We start from the raw sequence: 12,253 nt of genomic DNA on the forward strand, positions 1-12,253 counted from the left end.
CACGTTTTTATGTACCTGTTGGCCATTTGTATATCCTCTTTGGAAAAATGGCTGTTCAGATCCTTTGCCTGTTGTAAAATCAGATTATTTGTTTTTTGCTATTGAGTTGCACTAGTTGGTTACATATTTTGGATATTAACCCTTTCTCAGACATATGGCTTGCAAATATTTTCTCCCATTCCATGGGTTGTCTTTTCATTTTGTTGATTATTTATTTTACCATGCAAAAGCTTTTTTTGGATGTAATCCTACTTGTTTATTTTTACTTTTCTTCTTGTGCTTTTGGTGTCATGTCCAAAAAATCATTGCTAAGATCAATGTCATGGAACTTTCCCTATGTTTTCTTGTAGGAGTAAACTAAAGTTTCAGGTTTTACAGTCTTTAATCCATTTCAAGTTAATTTTTGTGAATGGTGTAAGATAGGGGGTCCAGTTTAATTATTTTGCATGTGAATATCCAGTTTCCCAACAGCATTAGTGAAGAGACTATCATTTCCCCATTGAGTATCCTTGGCTCCCTTGTCAAATTATTAGTTGACTGATAGCGTGAGTTTATTTCTGGGCTCTCGGTTCTATTCCATTAGTCTATGTGCCTGTTTTTATGCCAGTACTGTTTTGATTACTACAGCTTTGTGATATAGTTTGAAATCAGGAAGTGGGATATCTCCAGTTTTGTTCTTTCTCAGGATTGCTTTGGCTATTAGGGGTCTCTTGTGGTTCCACGTGAATTTTAGGATTTTTTTTCTATTTTTGTAGAAAATGCCAATGGAATTTTGATAGTGATTATATTGAATCTGGAGATGGCTTTGGGTAATTTTTTTTTTTTTTTTTTTTTTTTTTTGGTATGCAGGCCTGTCACTGTTGCAGCCTCTCCTGTTGCGGAGCACAGGCTCCGGATGAGCAGGCTCAGTGGCCATGGCTCATGGGCCCAGCCGCTCCGCGGCATGTGGGATCTTCCCGGACCAGGGCACAAACCTGTGTCCCCTGCATTGGCAGGCAGACTCTCAACCACTGCGCCACCAGGGAAGCGCTGGGTAATATTTTAACGTTAATTTTTCCAAGCCATGAACCTAGGCTATCTTCCATTTATTTGTGCCTTCTTCAATTTCTTTCATCAACGTCTTACAGTTTTTAGTGTACAGATCTTTCACCTTCTTGGTTAAGTTTATTCCTTACTATTTTATTGTTTTTGATGCTACTGTAAATGGGATTATTTTATTTCTTTTTTAGATAATCTCAATTAGCATATAGAAACGACAGATTTTGGTAGGTTGATTTTGTATCCTGCAACTTTACTGAATTTATTAGTTCTAACAGTTTTCTGGTGGAGTCTTTAGGATTTTCTATATAAGGTTGACCCTTTAACAATGTGGAGGTTAATCTTTGTATAACTTATAGCCGGCTTTCTGTATCCACATTCCCTCCACATCCAGGGATTCAACCAACCACAGACTGTGTAGTACTGTAGTATTTACAATTGAAAAATATCCATATATAAAGTGGACCCGTGTAATTCAAACCCATGTTGTTCAAAGTCAACTGCATAAGAACACACCACCTGCAAATCAAGACAATGTTACTTCTTCCCTTCCAACTTGGATGCTTTTTATTTCTTTCTCTTGCCTGACTGCTCTGGCTAGGACTTCCAGCACTATGATGAATAGAAGTGGTGAAATTGAGCAACTTTGTCTTGTTCCTGATCTGAGAGGAAAGCTTTCAGTTTTCACCACTGGGTGAAAGGATGTTGAATTTTGTCAAATGCTTTTTTTTTTGCATCTATTGAGATGATCCTATGATTTTTATCTTTCATTCTATTGATGTGGTGTAACACATTTATTGATTTTCAAATTCTGAACCAGGGGTAAGTCCCTCTTCCTCATGGAATATGATCCCTTTAATGAGCTGCTGAATTTGGTTTGTTAGTATTTTGTTGAGAATTTTTGTATCTACAGTAATCAGGGACATGGGCTCAGAGTTTTCTTCTTGTGTCTTTATCTAATTTATGTATCAGGGCCTCATAGAAACAGTTTGGAAGTGTTCCCTCTTCTATTTTTTGAAAAGAGTTTGAAAAGGACTGGTATTAATTCTTCTTTAAATGTTTGTAGAATTCACCAGTGAAACCACCTAGTCCTGGGCCTTTCTTAGTTGGGAGCTTTTTGATTACTGATTCAATCTCCTTACTCATTGGTCTATTCAGATTTCCTGTTTCTTCATGATTCAGTCTGGTAGGTCGTATGTTTCTAGGAATTAATCCATTTCCTCTAAATTGTTCAATTTGTTGGCATACGCCTGTTCATAGTAGTCTCATAATCCTATGTATTTCTGTGGTATCAGTTGTAATATCTCTTTCATTTATAATTTTGAATTCTCTCTCTTTTTTCCTTGGTTAGCCTAGCTAAGAGTTTGTCAATTTTGTTTATCTCTTCAACAGCCAACTCTTAACTTTGTTGATCTTTTCTATTGTTTTTCTATTTTCTATTTCACTTATTTCTGGTCTAATCTTTATTACTTCCTTCCTCTTGCCAACTTTAGGTTTAGTTTCTTCTTCTTTTTCTAGCTCTTTGAGGTGTAATTGTTAGGTTGAGATCTTCCTTTTTTCTTAATATAGGCATTTATAGCTATAAAGTTTCCTCTTAGAACTGCTTTTGCTGCATCCCATAAATTTTGGTATGTTGTGTTTCCAGTTTAATTTGTTTCAAGATATTTTTTGATTTCCCTTTCGATTTCTTCTTTGATCCATCTGTTGTTCAACAGTATGTTAATTGCCATATATTTGTGAATTTTCCAATTTTCCTCCTGTTACTGATTTCTAGTTTCATACCACTGTGCTCAGAAAATATACCTGATATAATTTCTATCTTCTTGAAGTTGCTGAGACTTGTTTTGTGGCCTAACATATAATCTATCCTGGAGAATGTTTCGTTTGTGCTTCTGAAAAATGTGTATTCTACTGTTGGTGGATGGAATGTTCTGTATATGTCTGTTAGGTGCATAGGGTCTATAGTGTTGTTCAAATCAAATTCGTTGTTTCTTTATTAATTTTCTGCCTGGATAATCTATCCATTGTTGAGAGTGGGCTGTTAAAGTCCTCTACTATTATTGTAATGCTGTTTATTTCTCATTTTAGTTTTATTAGTATTTGCATTATATATTTAGGTGCTCTGACGTTGAGTGCATAAGTAGTACTTCTCTTTAAACAATAACTTGCACAAGGATTTCTAAAGTTCAGTTTCCTTAATTAACAAAAAGCTTTTTGACATTCATCACCCAACTAAAAGATGGATAATCTGATGCTTGTTGAGCTCTCGATGGTACAATTTGTTATAACAAATATCCTGGGGTGAACTATTACCTTGAAGGAAAATTAACATAAACCTAATTTAAGCTAATTCAACCACTTCCTATGGCCCACAGAGGTAGTCTTTAGTGACCAGTGACTACAGTTTACATTTACATTAAATTCTGTGAAGATCAGCTTGGTGGGATCTTCAAAAGACTTTATGTATAACAATCACAAAAAGATAATAAAACTTTTCTTCAACAATTTACTATGTGTCAGGGAATGGTCCAAGCTCTAACATGTTATTAACTCATATAATCCCATGCCAATTTTTTGAAGTGGGCCTAGTATTATTCCTGTTTTACAAATGAAGAGACAGACACAGAGAAGTTAAGTGACTTGCCCATAGTCACAGAGCTAGTAAGAGGCAGGGTTGGGATTCAAGTTCAGAGGAGGCAAATTATACCAGGGACCCAAATCCCACCAATATAGACATGTTTTATTTTGTCTGTATAAAGTTTTAACCGCCATACTTAAAATTCCAACTTTCCAAACTCCCTTGAAAACTGGGAGATCTAGCAACATTGGGCCTCCATCCCCATTAGGAAGTAGCAGAACAGCACCTTCCTAAGACAACATATGCTCTTCCTCAGGTCCACACAGCCCATCTCTCCCTTTAATCTAATGGGTCACATTACCTGGCATCTGTGGAATTTGAATGTGTGACCCCTGCCTTACCCAAACATTCCAGAAAGGAGTCAACTACATACACCTACCACCTGAAGCCCATGTACTTTTCTCTCAAAAACCAAGTTGGTTTTAATCTATACCCTGTGTCCCACATAATGACCCACAGATGCTGGCTGCAGGTACTTACCTTCAGGGCAGCTGTCCCAGCATACTGTCTGCTAATGGAGTCACCGTTGTTGGCCCACATTATCTGATAAATGCGATTGCATTTCACCGGTAGTGGCTGCTCTGGGGGCATCACACCTAATTTTTTCAGCTAAAATTAATACATTGGTAGATTAACTGCATATAAGCCAGGACACTATAGCATAAAATGTATACTGCAGAGAAAGGAAGCATATGCATGTACAATTTAGGACCCTTAAATTTTAAAAAATGATGTTTTCAGACTTTTTCAAAATTAAGCACCACTTGAAAGATAGCTTTATGAATTGCTACATCTGAATAAATAGAATAAAAAATTTATACTGTTTTGCTGTAATTTTTAATGTGTAGACTCATACTATTATATTTTGTCTTTCTTTTAAATTTGGCTATGAAGTGAAACTAACCATCAAAAAACCATATAGAAACAACAATAATATTAATAGTAGCAGAGCAGTAAGTGCCCAATAAATGTTAAGTCTGGTGCCACATTCTAAGAGCTTTTTTTAAATATAAATTTATTTTATTTTTGGCTGCATTAGGTCTTTGTTGCTGAGCGTGGGCTTTCTCTATTTATGGTGAGCAGGGGCTACTCTTCGTTGTGGTGTGTGGGCTTCTCACTGCAGTGGCTTCTCTTGTCGCAGAGCATGGGCTCTAGGCTGCGGGCTTCAGTAGTTGTGGCACGTGGGCTCAGTAGTCGTGGCTTGTGGGCTCTAGAGTGCAGGCTCAGTAGTTTTGGCGCACAGGCTTAGTTGCTCTGCGGCATGTGGGATCTTCCCGGATCAGGGCTCGAACCCATGTCCCCTGCAGTGGCAGGTGGATTCTTAACCACTGCGCCACCAGGGAAGTCTGAGCTTTTTAAAATAAATTATCTCATTTACTCCTCATAACCACCCTGTGCAATCAATACTCTTATTACCCCCCATTTATAGATGAGGAGATAGAAGTTTGGAGAGGTTGAATTCTTTGCATGGGGTCAACACCTTGTATGTGCTAGGGCCAGGGCTTGATCTCCAAAGCCTGGCTGCTTCAGTGTGACAGTAGACGGCATCCCCAAAGGATAGTCACAAGGTTCTATCAGGAGAAAGAAACATGCTAGGAATGTCAACCTTGGGAATTCATTACCCAGGTGTTATAGGGCTGAAAGATCTAAAAGGGGACACTGAGGTAAGAGATATAATGACTCTAGGAAACAGCAGGGTTGGGGCACAAAGGGAAGAGGCTGGTTCTGTGGTGCCAAAGGAACCAAAGCCACAGAGAGGGTGCTGATGATGGGAATATAACACGGGTGAAGGAACTTGTCCCCTTGTCCTCCTCCAGCCTCATGGTCTTCCTTTAATGCCCTCTATTGGCAGAGCCTGACATGGAACCAGCTGGTTGAGCAGAAAGGTGGTGTGCAGACCCCATGCCCCAATACAGAAGCGAGTGTTTGGAGCTGAGAGAAAAAGGTAAATGACTACACAGTGCCACCCAGTACAATTTTAAATGCTGGGCCTCACATTTTTGAAATGAGTACTTAAGAAAACGCCATTTGATTCAACTGATTTCTAGGAAAGGCTGTACTTTCCAGGTTTTAAAGCAACAAGGATGTTTGCATGCTGTAAATGTTCTATGGAACAAAGATTGTAGTTACTGGTTTACATGTGAAAAAAATTAAAAATGAATATTTACAATACAGTGGACTTCAAATTACCTGCTGTTCCATGACCACTCGTGCAATGGCAGCTTGGACCACATTGGTGCGATCCAGGCAGTCCATGCAATTAACTCGAAAAATCCCTTCTTGTTTACATATTACTCCAGCTTGATCAACCCTTTTCAAAAACAGTATGGAATTACTTTACAATATGAAATACTTTAAAGTTTTCAAAACCCACAATTCTTCACAGTATAATAATAACAACAGCAACATTGGTTATCAATTTGCTTAGAATATTATTATGTGGCAGGCATAACTGAGACCTTTGTAGACGTTATTGTTAATTTACACAATAACTCAACAAAGAAGATATTCTCCCCGTTTTGGGGGGGAAGAAAAACAGGTACAGAAAGAGTGACTTGCCCGAGTCACACAACTACTAGGCAGAGCTGATACAAACCCTAGTTATGCTTTTCTACACATTTAAAACCAGAAGGCACTTTAAAACACCATCCCATTCCTCCTTTTTGACTTCAAGTAGAAATGCATCTAAATTAGCTTGAACAGACTAATTCACTCTATCACCCAGTGAGAAGTCATGCCGCATGCCTCACTCATCTAACTTCTCTAGCCACCTGTGGCCTTAAAATCTAATCAAATGTTCTCTCCTGTCCTTTAAGCCAACTTCTTCTTCCTACGTCTCCTCTGAAGAATCAACTTCCTTCTCTGATAATTTTTAAATGTCTCAAAACTGGGACCAAATACCTCTAAACCTTCCTTCCCATGTTAGGGACCAAGAAGAAATGTAGATCATGGAGCATTAGAAGGAATTAAGGAATAGTCACGGAGCACTCCACTCCATTTGCTGTGACCACCTGACACCTTTCCCCTGTTCAAAGCTACCTATGCCTCATGACTCACACCCTTTTGAAAAGGAGAATAGGAATTGGGAAGCAAAACAAGAAAAACAAAAATCCTTTCTCAGCCTGCTATTATTTTAACACTTAGTGGTACTAGACAAATACATATGATTTCACAGACCAAGAGTCTGTCAAACTGATTTCTTACGAAATACCTACCAACACCACTTCATGTCAAGAATAATGTCATAAATGGCATCTGTTAGTGTTTGAACATTCTCAAACTTCATTCCTCGGCTAAAATACATGCCAAAAGGAAAAAAAAATTTTTTTAATAATTTTTTTAAGCTTATGATATCTAAGGTTACTTGGAAAAATGAAAGAAAATTATTACTATAAATATGAGAATAACACTACTTTAAATAGGCAATTATATAAATATTTATAACTAATCTTCATTATGAAAGAAAATATGTGATATGTGAAACATATCACAGCCATCAGAAGCTTCTTTCCCCACCAAAATTTTCAATACCTATGTAAATGAACCCACATTAGAGTCAAGATTATGACAGAAGAAACTTGCTTTCAGAATACACACAGGTTAAAATTACCATCAAAATGATTGTTGTTTTTCCAGAGCAAACTCCAGTGGAGTTATCCCAAGAGAGAGCAGTATTACTAACAGTACAAAGATGAGCCAGCAGGATGAGTTTTAAGTAAGGGAACACTATTACTCCTGCCAGGCTCAAACTCAAGCAGAAAGGGAAAGTTCCAGAAATTCTTTTACTGAAGGATAAAAGGAAAAAAGGAACTCTAAGTCTCCAAGTCATTTTGGAACAAAAAGACTGTAAATATTTCAGGAAGAATTAACTTAAATTTTTAGGCAAAATAAAACCCGTATGTAAATGGAACTAAGTAAACAAATGATAGTCCTTTCCTTTCTAACAAGGAGGAGAACAAGATTTTCTTCCCAATAAAGAGAAGAAAAACTAAGGTCCCTGTGGCAGTGTCTACCACAAACACTGGAACCGATCAAAACTCCTCTCAGGAAGCCATCTTACCAGTGCTCATGGAAGTCAAATGAAACGTAAGTGAGGTGTGAGTTGTTAAAGAGCAACACTTGTTTCAGGTAAGCGTCGCCAATTATTTTCTCTCTTCCTGCCTGGTCTACCAAATTAATAATAACCTGTGAGAGTAAAGAAAAGGAAAAAATTTAGTTTAATCAGACATTAGACTCATAATTTTTACTGAATTTATTTAGAATTATGTTTTAGAAATAATTTATAGCCAGACTCAGAAATTAATCCACTCAAGCCTCAATTTTTTTTTCCCTATAAGATTTTCATTTGTTACATTTAGGTTTATGAGAACTTACATCAATGGCATGAATAGCTTTTTTACACATTATACATTTGCAATAACCTCTCAGAATATAAAATGAAAACAAATTCCTTTATAATAGGAGGTATTTTAAATCTCTAGAATAATTTTTAAAGAAATATACAAAACCTACATACTGGACACTCTGAAACTTTGCTGAAACGTAAAAGAAAACCTAAATAAATGGAGAGACACACCATGGTGCTAGATGGCAAGATTCAATATTGTAAAGATGTCAAGTCTCCCTAGGTTAATCTATATACTCAACAATCCCAATCAAAATTCAATCAGGATCTTTTTATAGACTTGGAAAATTAATTCTGAAGTTTATCTGGAACAGTGAATAATACAGGAAAATATTTGAACACTAATAATAATAAAGGACTTGTCCCGTTGGAGAGCAAAACATACTTTAAATGTATAGTGATTAAAACTGTGGTACAAGTGCAGAAAAATGAATGACTCAACAGAACAGGTCAGATGGCCTAGAGACAGACGTATGTACACTGAGGAATCTAAGCTATGGTTACATCATTCTGAGAGAAATATGGACTATACTATATGTGGACTATGTGTGGACTATACTATAGTGGTATACTACAAATGGTATTGGGATAACTGTCTGTTTACATGGAGGGGGACTTAAGTTAGCCCTCTACACTTCATTATACACAAAATAGATTCTAGATGCATTAATGATCTATATATTTTTTCTTCAAGTTATAAAAAAGCTAGATGAAATGTTGGGATGATTTTTCCCTAATTGAAGGATGGCACTGACATTCTAAGCATAACAAAAACCAGAGAGCGTAAAGAAAAGATGGACAGATGTGACAACATAAAAATATAAAACCTCTGTGTACTAAATGACAGAATAAGCAAAGGTTAAAAAAAATATAAAGGACTACCTAGGGGAATATGCCTGCAACATAAAAACCATTAATATATAAAGAGTGCTATAAATTCAGTAAGGAAAAAAATGGGTAAAGGATACAGAGGATATTCACAAGAGAAGATAAACAAATAGCCAATAAACATGAGACTACAACTTTAAAGAAACGTACATTTTAAAACAGGAAACCAGTTTTCACATATAGACAGGCAAAAGCTGAACACTAAATGTAGACAGCATTAGTGAGTATATGGGGTAATGGGCACTGGCTCCCACTGTTACTGAGAGTGTACACTGGTGTGATCTTTTTGGAAGCAACTGAGTGGTAGGTATCAACCTAAAAGAAATGTAATGTTTGATCCAGCCATTTCACCTCTAGAACTTTATAAAGCACACAAGTGTTCCAAAATATATAAAGGATGTTTTCTGGAGAATTTTAGAATAGCAAAAACTATATCCTAAAGGTCCACCAATGGAGAAATGGTTAAATAATAGCCATGAGCTATTAAGTGAAAATAGTTGCAGAATAGTGTATATCCCATAGCTTATAGCCCTCTTTCGACTTAAATTTTGAATGTGTAATATGCATGTGTCAAGATGTTTTTCGCTGCAAACGACAAATTACTGACTCAAATCTCAGAACGGAAATCTGTTCTGAACCTCAGAAGTCGAGGTTGCACGGTTCCAGAACTGCTTCATTCAATGGTGACCAAAACCAGATCTATCTTTTTGTCCTGCCATCCTCGGCATACTAGTCAATCCTCAGGCTAATGACCTAGGCTTGACACAGCTGCAGCAGTACGAACCAAATCCAGACACAACCACCACAGAGGGATTGACTGTGGGTTCCTGTATCTCTTTTTATTAGAGCAGGAAATCTTGCCCAGAGCCTCCCAGCAGACTTCCCTTCACATCAGACCTCATTGGCCAAAGTGCCAAGAACATACACAAGCCCACGCCTGTACCAAATACAGGCAAAAGCAACAGTAGTGACACCATGACTGAGTCAGACGGACCGTATGCCCACCTCCCAGAGAGCAATTACCCAGCGGATGAGGGTGGATAAAAGAACACTCTTGGGGTACTGTTAGACAGGAACAAGTGTCTCCTCAACACATACGCCTATAAAGTTGGTGAGTATGATGTGTACAAACAGGTTGTGAAAGTCAACAGGGAGCAGGAATGAGGGTGGAGAAGAGGTTATTTCTTCTACTTCCTTTACATACCTCACAATTACTTCAATTTTTACAGTGATTGTGTGTTAAATTATGGTTTATTCTCTTCAATGCTACTTATAATTACACATATTGCGAATACGTGAAATTTATTTACATCGTAAAAAAATTCAAACGTAGATAAAGGTCACGTCCTTCCTGACCACAAGCTAAGTCCACAGTCTTCCCTGAAGGTAACTCCCACTACAAGCTTGATGTGTACCTTTTCAGGCCATCTAAGTGCGTTCCTATATAAATGTGCATGCCATATGTAGGTGAGAACACATATATATGGAAGAGAATTACATATGACAGTTTTGTTTTGCGGGAGTTTTTAAATGGTGACATGCCATATGCTGTTAGCAGTCTTTCTCACTCCACTGTATGAGTTTAAGATCTTTTCACATTAGTACACACAGATGTACCTCATCATTTTTTTTTTTTAATAAGATGTTGGGGGTAGGAGTTTTTATTAATTTATTTTGGCTGTGTTGGGTCTTCATTTCTGTGCGACGGCTTTCTCTAGTTGTGGCAAGCGGGGGCCACTCTTCATCGCGGTGCGTGGGCCTCTCACTATCGCAGCCTCTCTTGTTGCGGAGCACAGGCTCCAGATGCACATGCTCAGTAGTTGTGGCTCACGGGCCTAGCTGCTCCGTGGCATGTGGGATCCTCCCAGACCAGGGCTCGAAACCGTGTACCCTGCATTAGCAGGCAGATTCTCAACCACGGTGCCACCAGGGAAGACCCCTCATCATTTTTAAGCATTTGTATGCAGCACTTTACATATGCTGTACTTTATTTACCCACTGACCTCCCGATGAACAAAGGGTTTATTTATGCTGCAATAAGGAGGCTTATACATGCCTCCTTGATTGAACACATGTTTCTCTCAGGGAGATTTAAATTTTTTTGTCATCCTTGACAAAATTTGTACTTCCCGCCATTTTTATTTTAGTCATTCTGGTTTTGTGAATGGTGGTTTTAGTTTGCATTTCCCTGATGATTAACGACGTGGAACACCTTTTCATGTTTATTGGCCTTTGGACATCCTTTTTCATGAAGAATCTGCTCGAGTCTTTTGTCCAATTTTCTTTTGGGCTGTACACCTTTTTTATGGATTTATAGGACTTTTTAATGTACTCTAGATAAAAGTCCTTTGTCTTATATATGTCTTCTCCCGCTTTGTGAATTGCCTTTCCATTCTCTTAATGGTGCCTTTTAATAATCAGAAGTTCTTTTATTTCAGTGAAGTCAAATTTATCAATTTTTTCATTATGGTTGGTGCTTAAGTCATATTTAATTTTAATAAATAATATTTATAACATATAGTAGTATTTTAATATTCAAAATATTTGATCATTCAATAAAGTTTCAATAAATAAAATTTTAGTAAAAATTAAACATTTAGTAAAGTCATTTTTTTTTCATTATGGTTAGTGCTTTTAAAGCCCTGTTTAAGACCCAAGGTCAAAAGATGTTCTATATTTTCCTTTAAAAGGCTTATTAACCTTTCACATTTAGATCCACATTCATCTGGAACTGATTTCTGTATATGGTATGTAGGATAGATATCAAAAGACAAATTACTGGATTAACAGTATAAGCATATTTTATTTTTTGCAGTACGCGGGCCTCTCACTGTTGCAGCCTCTCCCATTGCGGAGCACAGGCTCCGGACGCGCAGGCTCGGCGGCCATGGCTCACGGGCCCAGCCGCTCCGCGGCACGTGGGATCTTCCCGGACCGGGGCACGAACCCGTGTCCCCTGCATCAGCAGGCAGACTCTCAACCACTGCGCCACCAGGGAAGCCCAAGCATATTTTATTTTGATTGATAATACCATTCAAAATGGCTATAGCAACTTATGCTGCTCCCAGCAATGTGTGAGCGTTCTCATTTCCCCAGTTACCTGCCTTTATCTCTTACTACAAACTTTATATTTTTTTTCAATATGAGGGTTTGCTTTTTATTTCCCTGATGGGACTTTCTTTGAGATTGCACAAAATTTATATATTAACAACTGAAATCTATTCAATATTGAGTCTTTCCTTCCAGGAACATGGTATTTTCTCTCCGTTTATTCAAGTCTTCTT

General features: G+C 37.5%; 1 protein-coding gene across 1 annotated transcript in view; it reads right to left on the reverse strand.

Moving 5' to 3' along the window:
* Positions 1-12,253, reverse strand: part of INPP5F (inositol polyphosphate-5-phosphatase F) — a 90,715-nt gene that overhangs the window by 15,894 nt on the left and 62,568 nt on the right. Inside the window, exons 10-13 of the mRNA XM_065894340.1 lie at positions 7,737-7,861; positions 6,892-6,969; positions 5,867-5,987; positions 4,157-4,285 (exon numbers count right to left, since the gene is read on the reverse strand). Coding sequence (XP_065750412.1) covers positions 4,157-4,285; positions 5,867-5,987; positions 6,892-6,969; positions 7,737-7,861 — 453 coding nt within the window. The remainder of the gene's footprint in view (positions 1-4,156; positions 4,286-5,866; positions 5,988-6,891; positions 6,970-7,736; positions 7,862-12,253) is intronic.

This window comes from Phocoena phocoena, chromosome 16 (genome assembly GCF_963924675.1).
Source record: "Phocoena phocoena chromosome 16, mPhoPho1.1, whole genome shotgun sequence".
Lineage (NCBI taxonomy): Eukaryota > Metazoa > Chordata > Mammalia > Artiodactyla > Phocoenidae > Phocoena > Phocoena phocoena.